Source organism: Oryctolagus cuniculus, chromosome 7 (assembly GCF_051225735.1).
Source record: "Oryctolagus cuniculus isolate XC-2025 breed Fujian yellow rabbit chromosome 7, ASM5122573v1, whole genome shotgun sequence".
In the NCBI taxonomy this organism is placed as follows: domain Eukaryota; kingdom Metazoa; phylum Chordata; class Mammalia; order Lagomorpha; family Leporidae; genus Oryctolagus; species Oryctolagus cuniculus.
The window spans coordinates 156,660,387-156,680,723 of record NC_142873.1 but is presented as its reverse complement, the minus strand read 5'-3'; the positions used below and the strand labels follow the sequence as shown (position 1 = coordinate 156,680,723).

Sequence of the window (20,337 nt, the reverse complement as noted above, 5' to 3'; positions counted from 1 at the left end):
GGAGCCCGCTGAGTAGCTTCAGATTCCACGCTACAGCTCCCCTTCAGCGACGGCCCCTCGCTGAGCACTGGTGTAGCAGCGGGTGTGCCACACTGAGCAGCTGTTTGTACTCACGACACCTCTGATCCAGCCGTGAGGCTCGTCCGCACCAGCAGCTCTCCAGTGCTCTGCAGACGCTGGCTGGTGTCCTCCCATCCACTCCAGCTCTGAGAGCACACACACCCCTTAGGCAAGGTGCTCCGCTTCAGATGCCAGCCACAAGTAGCAGTCATCAAGGTACCCAAACTTCTGTCTGACCTGGCTGCCAATCAGGGGTGCCCATGACCCCTCCCGTGTTCAATACTCTGCTATAATCACTCACGGGACTCGAGGAAACACCTTGCCTCCCACTACTGGTTTACGATAACGGGTATGATGTTATGAGCCTGATGGAGACGTATGTGGAGTGAAGTCTGGAAGGGTGCCAAGCACAGAACCACCCACCCTGCTGGTTTTGGGGTGCACCACCCTCCCAGCCTGAGCACCCTTTGCCAAGTCAGAACTTCTCTGAATGCCTTTCATTAGGGTTTTTAACGGAGGCTTCACTGTGTAGGCACAATTGATGACACCACTGGACATGGGTGAGCAGCTCCATCCTCAGCCCCCCACCTCCATGAAGTCATGGGGTGTGGCTGACGGTCCCACGTCCCTGATCACAAGGCTGGTTCCTCTGTGATCAGCCCTCACCCTGAGCTGCCTGGGGGTTTACCGCAAGTCTCTTCAGTAGCACAAACTCAGCATGACTCAGAGGAGTTTGGAGTGAATCACAGAAGATGTGGCTCTCACCCGCATCACTCGGGAACATATTTGTCCAAAACATATTTGCAAAAACCTAAAGCATGCCACTCTTCTCGCTAAATTTTGGTTTGGAAAATAAAGTTAATTTTCCTTCAAAAACAAAAGAGTTATGTTAACATGTATGAGTTTTTTTTTGTTATTCTTGAAATAAGTGTGTTTGAAATGTCTGCTTTAATTTCTACTCTGGGGAACATGGATGCCATAACCAATATAAACTGGCTCTTGGGACAAAATCAGCAAGACCTCATATGTAGAGCTGGCCAGTTCTGCGGTGTAAATAGTCCCGTGGCGACTGATTCCAGGCCACCAGTGAGACTTCATGGAATAGGGTTTAAGAGATAAAAATTGGCTTTCTTTCAAAAAAAAGATTTATTGATTTTAATTTGAAAGTCAGAGTTACACAGAGAGAGGAGAGGCAGAGAGAGAGAGAGAGAGAGAGAGAGAGGTCTTCCATCCGATGGTTCACTCCCCAGTTGGCCACAGCCGCCGGAGCTGTGCTGATCTGAAGCCAGGAGCCAGGAGCCAGGAGCTTCTTCTGGGTCTCCCATGTGGGTGCAGGGGCCCAAAGACTTGGGGCATTTTCCACTGCTTTCCCAGGCCACAGCAGAGAGCTGGACTGGAAGAGGAGCAGCCGGGACTAGAACTGGCACCCATATGGGATGCCAGCACTTCAGGCCGGGGCATTAACCAACTGTGCCACAACGCTGGCCCAATCGCAATTGGTTTTTATGAGCTGTGCTGACCCAGTTCCAGCACCACTGTTTGAAATTTAGAGGGTCGACGCTATGTTGTAGTAGGTTTTGGCCTCTGCCTGTGGTGCTGGCATCCCATTTGGGCGCCGGTTTGTGTTCCGGCTGCTCCTCTTCCGATCCTGCTCTCTGCTATGGCCTGGGAAAGCAGTGGAAGATGGCCCAAGTCCTTGGGCCCCTGAATCCATGTGGGAGACCTGGAGGAAGCTCCTGGCTTCGGATAGGCTCAGCTCTGGCTGTTGTGGCCATCTGGGGAGTGAACCAGTGGATGGAAGATCTCTCTCTCTGTCTCTACCTCTTTCTGTCCGTCACTCTACCTCTCAAACAAATAAATACATAAATAACCCACATTTGCAAAAGGGTGGGGAGGGGCAGCATTGTGGCAAGCGGAGCCGGGCATCCCATATCAGAGCGCCAGGTTTGAGTCCTGGCTGCTCTGCTTCTGATCCAGCCCCTTGCTAATGTGCCTGGGAAGGCAGCAGAGGATGGCTCAGGTGTTTGGTCCCCTGGCGCCCATGTGGGAGATCCAGGTGGAGCTCCTGGCTCCTGGCTTCTGCCTGGTCCAGCCCCAGCTATTGCTGTCATTTGAGGAGGTGCACCAGCAGATTTAAGATATCTCTTTCTCTCTGTCTCTCTCTGTCTGTCTCTCTCTCTTCTTCTCCTCCCTCTTTCTGCCACTCAGCCTCTCAGCCGAATAAATGAACCTTTAGAAGAAGAGGAGGAGGAGGAGGAAGAGAAGGAGGGAGAAGAGGAGGAGGAGGAGGGGGAAGTGGAGGAGGAGGAGGAGGGGGAAGAGGAGGAGGAGAAAACCACGGGTCCTCAACAATTTTTGTGACTAAAGAGTTCCTGAGACCATAAGTGGGGAACCGCTGCCCTAGAGAAGCGGCTGTACTGGGCACCAGGAGACAGATGCCGAGCGCAGAACCACTGTGGCCACCACTGTGTGCAGCTGTCAGGACCAGCGGGGTCACTATGTCAAAGCCGAATGACACTGAGGGGCGCCCTTGCAGGGAGGCTCCACACACGTGTGCCTGATGCTAAGAACTCTCGGGAGCCGGCGCTGTGGCACAGTGGGTTAGCTCACAGCCTGCAGCTCCGTTATCCCCTGTAGGCGCCCATTCAAGTCCTGGCTGCTCCACTTCCGATCCAGCTCCCTGCTAATGCACCTGGGAAAGCAGCGGAGGATGGCCCAAGTACTTGGGCCCCTGCATCCATGTGGGAGACCTGGATGAAGCTCCTGGCTCCTGGCTTCAGTCTAGATGGAAGACCTTTCTCTGTCTCTAACTCTCTTTGCCATTCTTTCAAATAAATAAATTAAAAAAATAAAAAGGAAATGCAATGATACAGGACACACGGTTCCCCGCACTGTGATTGGAAGGATGTGCCCTCTTCCTGGCTCCCATCACGCCCAGAGGGAGGTCACTCCCAGTAGAGATTTGCGTTACTCTATGATAGTACAGCTCCAGTGGCCTTTTCCTGCCCCAAGTTAGTTTTAAGCCAAAGCAAATAGCTTCCAGGTATTCCTTGGAAAACAATCTCTGAACTTCCCACTGGAATCCGATGTCTCCATCTGCACCAGGCACAGTGACGACACACAGAGCCGTGCAGCTGTCACTCAGGCACGGGCTGTCAGCAGTGTCACCGTAGCCATATTTACTAGAGGCAGAGCACTTCAGGGCACGGCTGCGCCATAGCCTATTGGCCCGGCCCTCTGAGAATGGGTATCTGGGTGGCTAACAAATAAGTAAAATAACATTTAGTTCCATTGGGCTGAGCCCTGTGGGGATGGGGCCCAGGTGCAGTCCATGATGCCTTGCAGCCCCAGTTCAGCGCCCAAAGCACAGGCTGGGAAATGGTTGTGGATACCATGAAGTTCGACTGAATGAACCACATTGCTTCGGTGCAAGAAAAAAATAAGAATTCTGGGCCGGCATTGTGGTGCAGTGGGTTAAGCTGCTGCCTGCAACACGGGCATCCCACGTGAGTGCAGGTTCGAGTCCCAGCGGCCCCACTTCCGAGGCAGCTCCCTGCTAATGCACCTGGGAAAGTGACGGAAGACTCATGTACTTGGGCCCCTGCCGCCTGGGTCGAAGGCCGAGATGAAGCTCCTGGCTCCTGGCTTCACCTGCCCCAGCCCTTTGCCATCGCAGTCATTTGGGGACTGAGCCAGCAGACGGAAGATCTTTCTGTCTCACCGTAACTCTGCCTTCCAAGTAAATAAAACTTTAAAAAAGAAAGACAGGGTTCTCCTAAAGCCCCTTAGGCAAAGTGGCAAACAGGCAATGATGGGAGCCCAGTGGTTTGGCCTAAACCAGAGTGGATTTAACTCCCAGCTCCCTGTGTGGCAGCTGTGTGTTTGGGGCACCTACTTCAGTGTCCTCATTTGTAAAACGGGAGCAGTAATGGCACCTGCTCCCCGGTGAGGCTGCAGTATTGAGTGCGTGAATACCTGTGTGTGTCTTAGCACCAGGCTAGCACATCAGAGCTGGTCAAGCAGTCGTAGAATTCAACTCACCCGGCCGTCAAACTCCAGCAAGGACATGTCCTGCCTGGGTGACACCCCGGAGCCCCAGTGCTTTCGTGGTGGCGGCTGCTGGTCTGATTGCTTTCGTGGCTTCGATTTCACCCCTGCAGAGTCAGCTGCTCCCTCCCCTAGAGTATTTATACCCAGCGCCCGTCACCATGGAGACAGTCAACAGTAGAGAATCCAAGATCCCGGCACCGCCCCCTGGAGGCTGCAAGTGGACTCTCAGGGCCCTTTTGCTCCCTGGAGGTAGCAGGTGCCATCCACCACCACTCACTCAGGAGGGCAGCTGAGCACCCAGACTCAGCCTCTCCTAGCGTCCTCCCTCCCTGGACTCCCACACACCTGGGACAGAGCCTTAGCATGTTCCTGACGGCAGTAAATCCACAGTCACTCTCTACACCAGGCTGGAAGATCGAGACCAAGTATTCGACCAGAGTGCTCACGGGAAACTGGGTGGAAGAGAGGAGGAAGGTAAGGGGGCAGGGGGCTGGGCAGAGGGCTCCCGGGGGACTGACGGGGAGTCAAGTTCATCACTACTTTGAAATAGAGGGCAGCAGGTGGCTGCATCTTAAGAACCCAGCGTTGGGGTCTTTGTGCTCTAGCTAAGGGGGCTACATAAAGCAACCCTCAGGGTCCCCACGGCAGCTTGAACATACCGTGCAGGGGTGTGGCTGGGGCTGTGTCCGTCAGCCCACTCTCCATGGAGTGTTCCTAGGCGACTGGATCTCTTTGGTCCCCGGTTCCTTTGCGCCTTGATGTGAAGAACGTCTGCTCCTCCTGCTCTGGCTCCTTCCACAAAGCGGCACCTGTGAGGCAGGCTTGGCGCTCTCTTCACTGATGTCCAGGGCTGTGCTACTGCTGCCTGGCACCTGTTACATCATCTCACCTGTGTGTGCATTTCAATGTTTCCTTTCAAAATGGAACAAATAGGCTTTGTGCTTTTTTTTTCACTGTCTAAGGAATTTTTACTAAAGCAAGAATTTTATAATTCAAATTACATTTCCTTGCTTGCTTATCAAGTCTGCTCCTTTAAACAGAGCTGACTTTCCGAGCTATTGCACAGCAAAGAAATGGCAGAATTATCCTTTGTGCTTTCAAAAGCACTGGGAACTATTTTGCCTGACTTGGCCTATTTGAAATTGGGTGTCTTCATTTGTGGCCAGCAAGCCACTTCAAGTTTCTCAGAGACATCTAGACACCCTCACCTCTTCTCGGGAAATGGGCAAGAAGAGGGTAAAAGAGAATCGGTGTGGGGAAGGGGGAGGAAGGGTGACAGTGACCTCTGGGAAGCATGAAAGCCGTTTCACAGAGGATGTGAGCACTCACCACCCCTCGGACCGGGCATGGCCTGGGCCACCATCAGCTCCAGTTGTGCTTGGCTTTGTTTGGGGAGCAGGTGTGTGTGAGGGATGTTCTGAGGGTAGGCTAGACTGACCGGGCAGTGCCCAGACTCGGGAATGGTGTGGGCTTCTCTCACACCCAGAGCAGATGGCATCAAGACAGCAGAATTGGAGGGAGGTGAGTAAGGTGGTGGGCTAAGATGTCTGAGTCTTCGTTCTCCCCGGAGACATTTAAACACTGGCCAAAATGCATGTGGGCTCTGGAAGACAGTCTAAGTCCACGGTGGCTGATCAAATGCCCCACTCAACCGGAAGCGGTTTTCAGTGCTAGGAATTCCCACGGCATTTTAACTTGCCCCCCTCCCTGCCAGCACAGCACAGTGCAGGTGCTCTGGGGGAAGTGGCTACCCTGGTTCCCAGGTCCCCGCTTCAAGCCCGGAGGGTGTAGAAGAGCATCCGAACCTGTCCGGGGCTGCTGAGGGACTGGTCTTGGTTTCACCTAACTTGCAGTTCAGAAGGGGAAGGGGGGGATAGTTCAGACCCCAGGTGGGGACAACTGTGGAAAGCAGAGGCAGACGTAAACCGCTGGAGCTGACAGGGGACTGCAGGCTGCGACGAGATCATGGGTGGAAGAGTTCAACAGGACAGCAGAAACGCCAAGAAGGAGGGGTGCGACTCTTGGGGAAATTATGACCTTGAAAAGTAGCCACGTATGTGAGGGAGTCAGAAAAGGCACACACAGGTCCAGGCAAGCTGTACACACAGAGGGGGCCTGTGAACACCTTCAACTTCATACTGGGCTGACCCCAAGACTCAGAACGTGACCTAATAGTTCGAGAAACTCCTCCCTCTCACGGAGGCAATCTGCAGACCATGGGAGTCTGTTTCCTCAAATGCCCCATTTCAACAGATCGCCAGGCTTATACAGAGGTGGGAAAGCAGAGTCCATCCAAAGGCAGAAAATAAAGTACCAGAAACTCTCCATGAAGTACTTAAATACGCACAAAGAGCCTACAGGAGAACCCAAAGAACTACATGAAACTGAGAGGACAGCATACGAATAAAATGAGAATATGAGAAATGATTGAAATTACAAAAAGGGACCAAGCTGGAATGTTGGAGGTAGAAAATACATTAAGTGAATTGGAAAGCTGAATGGAGGGGGTCAATGGCAGAATCAGGCAGTCCCCGAGAACAAAGCCCAAGGGACTTCTGGGACAGCACCCAGCCGATCAGTGTGTTCACTAAGGGAACTGCAGAGGAGAAGAAAGAGAAAGATGCACAGAGATTATTTGAAAGCATAATGGTCAGGGGCCAGCACTGTGGCGCAGCGGGTTAACATCCTGGCCTGAAGCAACCGGCATCCCATATGGGCGCCGGTTCTAGTCCCAGCTGCTCCTCTTCCGATCCAGCTCCCTGCTATGGCCTGGGAAAGCAGTACAAGATGGCCCAAGTCCTTGGGCCCCTGCACCTGCATGGGAGACCCAGAAGAAGCTCCTGGCTTCTGGGTTTGGATTGGCGCAGCTCTGACCATTGCGGCCATCTAGGGAGTGAACCAGCGAATGGAAGACACCTCTCTCTCTCTCTCTCTCTCTCTTTCTCTCTCCCTCTCTCTGTAACTCTTTCTTTCAAATAAACAAAATAAATCTTTAAAAAAGCATAATGGTCAAAAAATCCCCCCGAATGTGAGAAAATACATGGATCTGCAAACCCAAGAAGCCCAATGACCTCCTAGCAGGGTAACTCACAAGAGACCCACGTTGACGTACATTATAATCAAATCGAAAGCCAGAGACAAAAGAGAGTATTTTTTAAAGCTTTATTTTGTTTATTTAAAAGGCAGAGTTTTAGAGAGAGTGCGAGACCCAGAGAGAAATAGATTTTTCCATCTGCCGGCACACTACCCACATGACTACACGGCCCAGGGCTGGGCCAGGCTAAAGCCTGGAGCCAGGAATTCTATCCAAGTCTCCCACGTGGGTGCAGGGGCCCAAGCACTTGGGCCATCTTCTACTGCTTTCCCAGGCCATAGCAGAGAGCTGGATCAGAAGTGGAGCAGCCGGGACTTGAACTGGCGCCCATGTGGGATGCCGGCACTGCAGGCAGTGGCCTTACCTGCTACGCCACAGCGCTGGGACCTTCACTCTTTATTTGCTACAGAATTTAGAAAACAAATGCATACAAGGTTCTATATCTGTATACATGTGTACCTGGTATATAAAGATGTAGTTTTTGACACTTTAAGAACATGAAGTGGGGGAGGCAGAGCTATAAAGGAGTGGAATTTTGTATGCAACTTACGTTGGTATCAGGATTTATTTTTAAAGTGCTTACAGGGATACAATGACCCCTCCGGGGCAGGTGTTGTGACACAGCGGGTTACACCACCACTTGGGACGTGACCTCCCCCATCAGAAGGCTGGGATCAGATCCAGGCTCCTCCCCTTCTGCTCCAGCCAGAACAACTAGGAAAGAAACAGGCAAGCATCCCACTGGAGAGGAAGAATGTCATGATTTTGATACGTAGAAAACCCTAAAAATCAAGATCTCTCTTTTCCTCCATCTCTCTCTCTCTCTCTCTCTCGCTCTCTCTCATAGACACACAGAAACTGTTAGAAATAATAAAGGGGCTGGTGCTGTGGCACAGTGGGTTAACATCCTGGCCTGAAGTGCTGGCATCCCATATGGGCGCCAGTTCGAGTCCTGGCTGCTCCACTTCTGATCCAGCTCTCTGCTATGCCTTGGGAAAGCAGTAGAAGATGGCCCAAGTGCTTGGGCCCCTGCACCCACGTGGGAGACCTGGAAGAAGCACCTGGCTCCTGGCTTCAGATTGGTGCAGCTCCGGCTGTTGTGGTCATCTGGGGAGTGAACCAGCAGATGGAAGATTCCCCCCCACCCCTTCTCAGCCTCTACCTCTCTGTAACTCTGCCTTTCAAATAAATATTAAATTCTTAAAACAAAGCAAAACCAAAAAAACTCCAGTTCATCACAAAACAGTGGGAAAGAGCAGGAGACTTCAGCGCAGACTTCACCGAAGAGACGAAGCCTTCCACCCTGGAAGCTGCAGACACTGACGAGAACACCGAGGACGACAAATAGACGGAGTGACGCCTGGACACCCCGTGCTCACCATGGGAGAACTCATGTGGCTAATACCTCAGCACCATGCAAAAGTATCTGCGAATTCAATGCAATACCTATAAAACCCTATTAACTTACTTTTAGAAATGGAGAAATTCTATCCTAAAATTCAGGTGACCCTGAAATCGCCAAAGCAATCTTGAAAAAGAACAAAGTTGGGCCGGCACCGCAGCTCAACAGGCTAATCCTCTGCCTGCACACCGGGTTCTAGTCCCGGTCGGGGCACCGGATTCTGTCCTGGTTGCCCCTCTTCCAGGCCAGCTTTCTGCTATGGCCTGGGAGTGCATGGAGGATGGCCCAGGTCCTTGGGCCCTGCACCCCATGGGAGACCAGGAGAAGTGCCTGGCTCCTGCCTTCGGATCAGTGCGGTGCGCCGGCCACAGCGGCCATTGGAGGGTGAACCAACGGTAAAGGAAGACCTTTCTCTCTGTCTCTCTGTCTCTCACTGTCCACTCTGCCTGTCAAAAAAAAAAAAAAAAAAAAAAAAAGAAAGAAAGAAAGAAAGAAAGAAAGAGAACAAAGTTGGAGAACTCACATTTCCCAACTTAAAAACATTACAAATCTACAGCAATCAAGACACTGGGATATTGACAGAAAGTCAGATTCATAGACAAATGGAACCAGAGAGAGAGCTTAGAAAAAACTGGTAACACACAGATTTTCAACAAGGGTGCCATGCTACTCCATGGGAACGACGGGTCCCCAGCAGGCAGTGTCGGGAGCTAGACGTCCACACACAGCATATGCAGCTGGACACCTGCCTAACAAGTGGGTCACAGAGCTAGACGTAAGAGCTAGAACTACACAATTCTTAGAGGAAAACCTAGGGGAACGCCTTCACGACGTTAGCGTTGGCAATGATTTTTTGGCTATGGCACTAAAAGTAAAAACAACAAAAGAAGAAACAGATAAACTGGACTTCATTTGAAATAGAAGTAAGGAGGCTGGTGCTGGGATGCAGTTGGTTAAGCCACCATCTGCTATGCTGGCATCCCACATCGGAGCGCTGGTTCGAGTCCCAGGTGCTCCACTTCAGATTCGGCTCCCTGCTAGTGTGCCAGAGAAGGCAGTGGAAGGTGGCCCAAGTATTTTGGCCCATGCCATCTGTGTGGGCTCCTGCCTTCAGCCTGGCCCAGACCTACCTGTTGTGGTCATTTGGAGAGAGAAGCAGCAGCAAATGGAAGATTTCTCTCTCTCTCGCTCTCTCTCTCTCCCCGCTTCTGTCTCTCTCATTCACTCTTTCACATAAAGAAAGAAAGAAAAACTTTCTTGCACCAAAAGACATTATAAAAGTGGCAACGATGATATGGGAGGAAATATTTACAACTTTCTGATAAAGGATTAATATCCAGAATATATAAAAATACTTCCACAACTTAACAACAAATATCCATGCCAGCTGATTTTAAAATGGGCAATGGACTTGAGTAGACCTTTCTCCAGTGAAGAGCTGCAAATGTCTAAGAAATGGTCACATGAACAAATGTCCAACACCATTAATCACTAGGGAAACGCAAGTCAAACCACACGGAGATGCCACCTCCACCCTTAGCAAATCAGGAGTGTTGACAAAGACCAGGAAAAGGAACTCTCATGTGTTGCTGATGGGAATACAAAACAGTGCAGCCATGTGGGTAGCAATACGGCAGTTATTAAAAATATAGACACAGAACTCCCATACAATCCAGCAATGCCACTTCCAGGTGCAGACCTCAGCGAATTGAAAACAGGGACTCAAAAAAACTCACTCATAGCAAAGTCATCCACAGGACCTGGCAAGGGTGTGTACCAGCGATGGTTGTTAAATAAAATGCCACACACACACACACACACACACAGGAATATTATGCAGCCCTGAAGAGGAAGGAAGTTATGGCGATTGCTACAATGTGGCTGAGTCTCAAACACACTGAGTAAAATGAGTCAGACACAAAAAGGCAAATATTACGTGACTGCATTTGTGAGATACTAGCAATAGACACATTCACAGACGGAGAGTCGTCAGTGGGAGAGGCGCGATGGCTCGGGGAAGCGGGAGGGTGGAGACTGTTTAGTGAGCACACAGGTTCGGTTTTGGGAGACAAGTTCGGAGGCAGATGGCGGTGACGGCTATGCAGAGATGTGAAAGTGCTTAGTGCCCCAGAACCTCCACGGTAAGCTGTACGGCGTGCATACTTGACCACGTTATGTCTTAAGAGAACCAATCAGAAGCGTAATCTAATGGAAACAGAGAATGAGCAACACAGAGGCAAAAGAAAGGGAGGCGGTGAGTGGCAGAGAGGAGCCAGGCGTGAGGAAGGCAGCAGGTGGGAGCCGGGAGAAGGGGGCAGGGGAGCCGAGGGTGCCTCCCCGAGGGTGTGGACAGGGAGCTCTGGCTTCACCCTCAACCCGTCTGCCAGGGGCTCCGTGGGGGGAGGGTCCCGGAGAGACCTCGGGGGTCTTCCTCGATGTTTGGTCTCCCTCAGTTCACCAGAGCCACCGAGAAGACACCACAGAGCCTTTACAGAGCAGAGTACGTCCCCGTCCCGGGCCACAGACCGGACCTCATCTCCAGGTGGTACGGGAAGAGGAAAGTCGAGGTGAGGGCGAGCAGGGGTCCCGCACTGCGGCCTGGGGCCCTCCCGAAGCTCGGGTCCACCCACGGCTCCTCGAAGGCTGGAATCCTCCCGGGATCTCACAGATCCCTCCCGGTGTAGGTGCTGCCGACTGCAGTAGCCCGTAGTTCCCCGTGAGGGTAGACCACGTGTCTGACCCACACTGGCCACAGCCCCGCCCCCACCAACCCGTACCCCAGCTCCTGGGTCACACGCTTCCCACAGAGTACGGCCACGGAAGCTGGGAGCCACAAAAGGTTGGGGCTGAGGTCCCAGAGCCGGGGCAGTAATCCCGTCATTGTCCACTGTGCTCCTGCCTCTCACCCACGCCCACGCCTCATGCCTGGGGTGCCCGTCTACACATCGTGCTGTGTCCCAAACACATGGAGCAGGAAGCAGGGTGCTGCCCCACACCCACGGGGGGACAGGTGTGTCCAGCGATGAGCAGCTTTGTGGCAAGGGACCCGCAAGGTCACTGCTGGCCAAGTCAGACCTCAGGTGCCCTCCGTCTGTTGCTCCTCTGTGTGCGGGAACAGCAGCAGGCTCTGAGCGCTGTGCTGGCCACACGCACCCCGACCCCCTCCTCCACCTGTCTCCCACACAGCAGCTCCTGCCAGGGCCGGGCCAGGGCCAGGACAGCCAGACCACCCCCAGCCCAGAGCCTGCAGACGGCTTTTCTGTGGTCCCAGCCTGCTCTCGCCTACTCCCCTTTCCCTTGGCAAGCTCAGTAAAGGCCTGGGCCCTCGGTGCTGGTCCTCCCGCCCCCCACCCTTGGGTGGCCCTGCCTGGCCTGGCTGCCCTACCAGGGCATTTGTCCCCTTACCTGTCCCCTTACCTGTCCCCTTATGTATCTGAATACAACATCCCAGGTACACAATCAGTCCACTCAGCAGGGCCACGCTGGGAGCCACGAGAAAGCACCAGAGAATTCGTCCTGCCCCTCCCCCCGACCCTGTGCCCCATCCTGGCCCCCAGGCCCATGTGGATGGGAAACCTGGCCGCGGGGAGAGACCACGGGGCGCCTGTTGATGCAGATCTTGGGGCTGGTCCCCCATGCGCCCTCTGGAGTTGTGGTCTGACTGATTTATGTCACCAGAAATCCTGGGCGCAGCCGGGGTCCGTGGGCGTCAGGAGACCCAGACCTCCCGTCGGCTCCAGACAAGAGGGCAGGCGAGGCCCCCAGCCCCGTCCTGCCCGTAAATCAGCCCAGGCCCCCAGCGCTCCCTTCCAGGCTGAGAGGATTTTCTTAGGAAAACCGTCAATTCAGGCGAGGGCCCCAGAGCCAGGGGTGGTGGCTGCTTTTCTCCCCATAAATAACTCCGCCCCAAAGACACGCTGCCCTGGGCTCCAGCTGGGGGAGCCGTAAATCCTTCGCCAAGGCAGGCGATTTACGGCCAGGCGCCCGGTCTTCCCACAGGAACCGGTGGCTGCCACCTTCCCACCAGCCCTGCAAATCGGCCCTGGGCTGGGTGAGATGTGAGGCCACTCCCAGGCTGGGATTCCAGATCTCGGGGATGCAAAGCGGGGCGCCTCCGACTCCTACCGTCCCACCGGGCAGCCCGACCACCACGGCTCATTGTGGGCGGAGGGACCATGGAGTTGTCCAGGGCTGGCGGTGGCACCCACAGAGAACTTCCTGGAACCAGGGTCGTGTCTCCCACCCCAGGGCTGTATCTCCCACCCCAGGGCTCACCGCCAGCCCCGGGAGGCCACTTCTCCAGACCCAGCGCCCACCCGAGGGCTGCCTTGCTGTGGCTGGTGACACGTCCCCGTGTCTGTCCTCCCAGGGGCTCCCGTACAAGCACCTGATCACCCACCACCAGGAGCCCCGGCACCGCTGCCTGATCAGCACCTATGACGACCACTACAACCGGCACAACTACAACCCCGGCTTGCCGCCGCTGCGCACCTGGAGCGCGCAGAAACTGCTGTGGCTGCCGGAGAAGGCCGACTTCCCGCTTCTCGGTACTTCTGGCTCCGTGAAGGGCGCCCGGACGCCCAGGGCTGAGGCGTGGCCGCTCCGCAGAGCCACCCGCACGGGGTCCTGCTCCAGCAGGGCAGGGGGATGAGCTTGGAGGGAAAGGAGCCCTGGTCCCACCTCCCCCTGCCCGCCTATCCCCTTCCCTTGGCAGAGGGCTGTGTAGAGACGCCGGAACCTGCGCAGGGAAGTGGCGCATTTACCTGGAGTGCAGGTGACTGGGACAGCTCTGCACTCTCCCTGTAGAACGGTGATGGGTTACTTCCTGGGCGCTGTGCCCGGCGGTAGGGCCTGGTGACAAGCGCCTGGGAATATCTGCTACCGGGAGCAGATAAGACCCCATTCATGAATAAGATAAGTCAAGGTCTGGGACGTAAGCGGATTTCAGGCACGGAGACGTGCTGTGAGAAGAGCATGGTGAATGGTGAGCCAGTGAGTGGAGGTCTGAGACCCTCCTCTGGTCCGCAAGGCCTCCTGGGGATGAAGAGGGACGGTCATTCTGGAGGCCGGAGTCGGCCTGAGCAGGAGGGAGCCGTGCAGGCCTCTAGGGGGAGAGCATCCTGGGGGGAGGGAGCGGTACGTGGACGAGTTGTAAGGAAGTGTGGAACAGGACTAGGGAGGGCCTCATCGGGCACCGCGAGGGGCGTGGACACCTCCTGCCCCGCCCCAAGTCACGAGAGCCGGAGGGGGCTTGTGTAGCAGACTTCACTCACTCACGCCCCGACTGGGACTCGGAGCATCGCCGGCTCTTTGTGGTTCTGCCTCTCCCTGCTAAGGGACCTCGGTCAGAGCCCGAGCATCCCTCCCTCCACACTGGTGCAGGGGTTTTCAGAAATTTTTAAGATGATTTGTTTATTTGAAATGCAGAGTGACAAAGACCAAGAGGGAGAGACAGAGAAAGAACTTGCGATAGCTGGGACAGGGCCAGGCTGCAGTCAGGAGCGTGGAACTCCATCTGGGTCTCCTACGTGGGTGCAGGGGCCCAAGCACTGGGGCCACCTCGCGCTGCTTTCCCAGGAGCACTAGCAGGGAGTGGATTGGGAGTGGAGCAGCCGGGACTCTGATATGGGATGCTGACGTCACAAGTGGTGGCTTAAGCCACTGCCGCACAAGGCAGCTGCCTCCTCCTCATTTTAATTTTCATATTTACTTATTTTCATTTGTATTTGAAAGGCGGGGTGGGGGGGTGGGGGACTCGTCCATCTGTTGGTTCATTCCCCAAATGACCGAACGTCTGGGGCTGGGCCAGGACAAAGCCAGGAGCCTGGAATTTGGCCTGGGTCTCCCATGCAGGTGGCAGGGACCCAAGTACTTGAGCCATCATCTTCCGGCCAGGGTGTGCATTAGCAGGAAGCTGGATCGGGAGTGGAGTAGCCAGGACTCAACCAGCCACTCTAGCAAGGGATACAGGTGTCCCATGTGGTGACGTAACTATTGTGCCAACAAACGCCTGCCCCTGCCTGGGTTTCTTGGTGTCCCTGGCACAGCCCACACTGCCCCCTCTCTGCTAGGGTGGGACGTTTACCCAGGGCCCGCAGGGCTACCCCCATGCGGCGGGACTCACGTCCCCAGGGTCTCTGTCCTGAGCACTCTCGCACTGGGTTGTGACACTCTCCTGCAAAGCCGTGGCTTCATGCTGGTGCCCTGCCTTCCGCGGTCCCTCCCACAGCAGCCTTGGCAAACCAGGGCCCCTGGCGCCATCTGCGCGGCCAGCGGGGGCAGGACTCACCGAAGCCCTGCTCACACAGACCCCCCTTCTCTTGCAGCACCTCCCACCAACTACGGCCTCTATGAGCGGCTGAGGCAGAGCTGGCTGGCGTCCAAGGCCGGCCCGAGAGAGAGCGTTTACACCTCGTCCTACCCCAGGCCGCCGCTGTGCCCCATGTCCAGGCGGGAGCACGCCATCCCTGTCCCCCCTCCACACCTGCACCCCATCCCGCACTTCTGAGAAGTGTCGCCCCGCCAGCGGCCCAGCCAGGGCCTAGCGGGGACCTGCAGATGGCCGACGGCTGCAGACCTGGCTCAGCCCCCAGGCTGCGCCCTGAGACCCGGGCTTCCTTTTCCACCCTGCAATTAAAGCTCTTGACTCTACTGCAGGGCCACATGGTGCAGAAGACGGACAGGTCCTTAAGTCCCACCCCCTCATTCCGCAGGAGGGGAAACTGAGGCCCACAGGGGTCCTGTGGCTCCTGCCTGTGCCCAGTGGGAGACATGGATCCGCCTTGGAGGCCCATCTTGGAAACTCCTCGGGGTCTGGGGCACATGTGGTTGGGAGGGGGGCGGCGGCCACTGCAGGTGCCAGGTGGGGAAGACACACCCTGAGCCCTCCTAGAGGGTCGCCCTTCACCCCACCTCTGAGCTGTCAGGTGTTTTAAGGGGGTGGTGGCGGGCACTTCCGGTGGGTGGGTGGGGAATGGGGGTGGCTCTTCTGACAGAGGAACGGGTGCTGTTCTCGCCCACCCACGTGCGGGTCAGACTTGGGCTGAGAACGACCCAGCCCTAATCCATACTCTCTGACTTTCAGGATTTAGCAGTTACAGCCCAGTCTCTCCCATGGCCTCTGTTGTCGTATGCCCCCACCCCAGCTGTTTGCACGGTGCCTGGTATACAGCTGGTGCTGTATACTGGCTCCTTGGGGGCACTGGCTGAGCGGGACCCTCGCTCTACCCCACTCACTGAGTCCTACTTTTTTTTTTTTTAAGATTTATTTCATTTATTCGAAAGGCAAAGTGACACAGAGACAGAGATGGGAGAGATCTATCATCCACTGGCTCACTCCCCAAATGGTCCCAACGGCAGAGCTGGGCCAGGCTGAAGCCAGGAGCCAAGAACTCCACCCAAGTCTCCCATGTGGGTGGCAGGGGCCCATATACTGGGGCCATTTTCCACTGCATTAGCAGGAGCATTAGCAGGGAGCCAGATCAGAAGTGGAGCAGCCGGGACTTGAACCAGTGCCCCAAAGCAGTGATGATGTCACAAGTGATGGCTTAACCCACTGTGCCATAGCACCGGCCCCCGTGTCCTAGCCTTGTTCCAGCCCCATAGACCCCTGCTCCGAGGTGGACCTCCGTGTCCCGGCCCCAGCCCGTCCGTGGCCCCAGGAGTCCCCCTCACTCTTCCCGGAGCTCAGTCTCCCGCTCTGGACTCCGAGCAAAGTGACCTGGGTTCCTTGTAGCTGCCTCACAGGCGAAAGCCCCTCTGTGCACCTGGGAACCGAGCCCGTCTGTCCCAGGGGCATCCACGCAGCTCTGTGGCTCTGCCACCCAAAACAAATATTAAAGTACTGGATAGATCGGTTCTCCTAGAAACCCGTTCCTTACATTTCTAGCATGGTTATCACATTTTAGCAAATGACTGCACCCCGCTCCCCTAGCAGAGAGAAAAGAAAAAACATCAGGTTTAGAAGCGGGTGCAAGCTGGGCACTGAGCGTGCGCTAAGGGCCTGCATCTGGGCTCCGTGATTCCAGGCCGGTGCCCCTGGGGGAGGATCCTTCCTTCCTGCTTCACAGAGGAGGAACCAGACTGGCCCCAGGCCGCGGAGCTACGGAGGCCCAGAGCTGCAATTCGAACCCAGGCAGCGTGGTCCTCCAACGGCGTGCTTAGCCCTTCCCTGTGCAAAGCTGCTCCTCCCCAAAATGCCAGCAGGAGCGCCCCGCCCTCGGTCATGGGCGTGCGTGTGAGGCGGTGTTGCCGGCGAATCATGTGACTCAAAGGCGGGCAGCCAGGTGTTCGGCAGCGCACCTGCCGGCTCCGGGCTCCTCCCTCTGTCTGGCTGAGGGCCGTCTTCCCTCCTGATGATAGTAGGAGCCTGGCACACACCAGGTGCTCGATGCATGCTGTAAATCAGTAAATGAGTGAACGAAGGCAGAGGCACCAGGGCCTGGAAGGACGCTGTGGGCGGAGCCAAGCCGGTCTCCCCCACACCCCCAGCCCCCACGCATGCACCCCCACAGCCCAGCAGGAGGCAGAGCAGACATTGATGGGGCCCAGGGAGGGGCCTTGCAGGATAGACCTAGGGGCCTGGAGCTCTGGGGGGCCTGTGAGGATGGGAGGGAGATTTGGGGGAGGTGCAGCAAAGGGGGTGCCGCGGGAGCTGCCCTTGGGGGCAGGGGTGACGTGGAGACCCGATGTAGCTGAGGCAGGGCCAGGGACACGCTGGTGGTGCCGGGCCGGGGGCACACTGCGGGAACCACGCCACCTGCTGGCTGACTTGGATTTGTACAATTTCTTCGGATTCACAAAGGCTGAGGTGAGGAACATCCCAGTGAATGTTACACCTGATGTCTTCGAAGGCTTTCTCTGGCTTCAGCAGGCGCTTATGGTTCCAGGATTTGAATCCAAGGCCTTAGGACGAGCAGTGTGTGGCCAGGGAACAAGGGCAGCTGGCAAGGGCCGGCACTGTGGTGCAGCGGGTAAAGCCACCATCTGCAGTGCCGGCATCCCATATGGGCACCGGTTCAAGTCCCGGCTGCTCCACTTCCGATCCAGCTCTCTGCTGATGTGCCTGGGAAAGCAGTGGAAGACGAACCAAGTTCGTGGGCCCCTGCACCCAGGTGGGAGACCTGAATGGAGTGCTGGGCTGCTGGCTTTGACCTGGCCCAGCCCTGGCTGTCGTGGCCATCTGGGGGAGTGAACCAGTGAGTGGACAGTCTCTTTGTCTCCAGGTTTCCCTCTCCTTCTGTCACGCGGCCACTAAAATAAATAAAGTCATTTCTTTAAAGCAGTGGCAAACAGACATTTGATAATTCCAGTCCCACCATTTACAGGAAGTGTGGCCCTGGGCGAAGTTACTGCCCTTTCTGACTTAGTCTTTTCCTCTGTCAAATGGGTGCAATCATAACTTCTCACTCACATAAAATTATTGAGCCCAAAGCCTGGTGCGGGATGCATGTGCCATACATGGCCAATGCTGTCACTGGTTTGTTAAGGTTATTGATTGCTTGAGAGACAGGGAGAGAGAACTCCCATCCCTGGCTCATTCCCCAAAGGCCCACATGGACCCTGGGCTGGGCTCAGCTGAAGCCAGGAGCCAGGAACTCGGTCCAGGTCTCCCAGGGGGCGGCAGGAACCCAACCGCTTGAGCCACCATCACTGCCTGCAGGCGCGCACCAGCCGGAAGCTGGAGTCGGGAGGCAGGATGAGGATTGAATCCAGACTCTGGTGCAGGGCACCGGTGTGCTAACCAGCTTCTCATCCACCGGGCAACATGTCCACCCCCAAGGCTACTGCTTGGCGTTTATTTTAATTTTTTTTAAAAAATATTTACATATTTGAAAGAGTTACAGAGAGAGAGGGAGACACACACACACGTACACACACACACACACAGGTATCCTTTATCACTGGTTCACTCCCCAGATGGCCACAATGGCCGGGGCTGGACCAGGCCAAAGCCAGGAGCCAGGAGCTTCATACGGGCCTCCCACGTGGGTGCAGGGGCCCAAGCCCTTGGGCCATCTTCCACTGCTTTCCCAGGCCATAGCAGAGAGCTGGATCGGAAGAAAAGCAGCCGGGACTCGAACCAGCACCCGTATGGGATGCCGGCACTGCAGACGGCGGCTTAACCCACTATGCCACAGCGCTGGCCCTACTGCCTGACATCTGAAGACGACAGGCATGATTAAGGAAGCAGCTGAGGTCACAGGCAGCCTCCCCCCATCCCCAACACACCCACCCCAGACACCAGGCAGATCCACCCAAGGACCAGCATTTTCTCTGCGAGGCCACACGGGGGCAGCAGAGTCCTGCACCACACAATTCTTTCAAGGCCAGCCAGATGGCACCAGCCTGCCCCCTGGTGGCTGACGTGAGGCCGACTCACGTTCAGAGATTCTTGAACCAGGCAGCAGCTGCAAAGCAGATGTGAAAAGAACTCAAAACCGGATTTCCCTCTGGAGAGTCTGTCCTTGAGAACTGTGGGGGGCTGATGGTGAACTCGGGGGCACCGATGCTCGGAGAGTTCACGCGTGAACTGGGAGGCAAGCCGGACCTGCACTCGCTAGGGTGTCCCTTTGCGCCCCTTGGACCTCAGTTTCTCCATCTGAGAAATGGGACTGCTCTGTTGTCCCCGAATCTGGCTTTCCTGTTTGGTTTGCTTTCTCTCGACCAGAGCTCCCGCAGGCCCTGGTGCGGGCAGGGTTGGCTGCCCGAGGGTTCTGAGAACCCAGGTCCCCAGAGCCCCAGCTCCTACTGGGGTCTTCCATCTGACGGACTCTTCTCCACCAGGGAGCAGAGTTTACTTCTCTGCCTGGGGCCAAGCCCCAGCCTCAGGCCACATAGGCTGGGCCACCTCCAGGATGTCCCCCAAGCTGTGCATGGCCACCGCAGCGCCAGCCAGGACGTCCCAATGGGAGCAGCACACACTGCTTCCTCCCGATGGCCCTTGCAGAGCTAGGTCGTCCTCACAGCTGGCCCCGGGGAACTGGAAGACAGACGTCGGGTCCTGCCTCGGCCTGCGGTCCCTCAGCACGGTCCTTCTCCTGGCCGCTCCTCTCCGGCCTCATCGCCCACCTCCTCCCTGTGCAAGGGGCTGCCCACTCAGGGCCTTCTGGGAAAAACTGCCCCGGTGTGACCTCTGGGCCCGCAGTGCCCCCTGGTGGCCTGGGGCGGAAGATCACCCCAAGGAACCGGACAAGGTGTGGGGCCTGGTGGGCCATGGCAGAGAAAGGACAGGGCCTTCGCGCTGGGGAGGCGAGGGCCTTGCGAGATTTGAAGATTAAGGCGGGCCTACAAGCGTCCGCGCTCTGAGAGCGGGAAGTCGAATGGCATCCGGCCGGGTGGAGCCAAACTCGGGGGCAGCTGGCCTGGGGCGGCGCCGGCCCTGACTCTGGGGCTCTCATCAGACAGGTGCGCGAGCGCCAGCCCGGTGAGGACACTGGCTGGTCCTCGTGTTTATCACTGACAGCACTGAGAAGCCGCATGCTGAGCTCCCCGCTTCCTGCAGGGACTTCTCCTCCAGCCTCCAGCGTGGGGCCGCGGGAGAGGTGAGGTGGCCGGGGGTGGGGAGACACGCCCTGATTCTCACAGGAGCCGCGGGGACAGTCCAGCGGCCCCAGCGTCCACTTCACCTGGGGCCTCAAGGCCTGGGGTGCCCTGGGCTTGCCTGAGTGTGCACAGGAGAACCAGGGGTGCTGTCTGCCCCCCTCCCCACTTGAGGCCCCTGGGACTTGTT

At 56.2% G+C, this 20,337-nt stretch overlaps 1 protein-coding gene across 1 annotated transcript; it reads left to right on the top strand.

Moving 5' to 3' along the window:
- Positions 1-4,407: 4,407 nt before the first annotated feature.
- On the top strand, positions 4,408-15,281 carry CFAP107 (cilia and flagella associated protein 107). Its single transcript, XM_002721510.5, has 4 exons — positions 4,408-4,584; positions 11,060-11,173; positions 12,976-13,153; positions 14,933-15,281. The coding sequence occupies exons 1-4, from the start codon at positions 4,474-4,476 to the stop codon at positions 15,112-15,114; spliced, it is 585 nt and encodes a 194-aa protein (XP_002721556.2). The 5' UTR covers positions 4,408-4,473; the 3' UTR covers positions 15,115-15,281.
- The last annotated feature ends 5,056 nt before the right edge of the window (positions 15,282-20,337 follow it).

Bases quoted from the DNA above. Each gene is read 5' to 3' on its own strand.
- CFAP107 (XM_002721510.5), top strand. From the start codon at position 4,474: ATGTTCCTGACGGCAGTAAATCCACAGTCACTCTCTACACCAGGCTGG. The intron at 4,585-11,059 runs GTAAGGGGGCAG...GGTCTCCCTCAG, and splicing joins GGGTGGAAGAGAGGAGGAAG to TTCACCAGAGCCACCGAGAA. The intron at 11,174-12,975 runs GTGAGGGCGAGC...CTGTCCTCCCAG, and splicing joins ACGGGAAGAGGAAAGTCGAG to GGGCTCCCGTACAAGCACCT.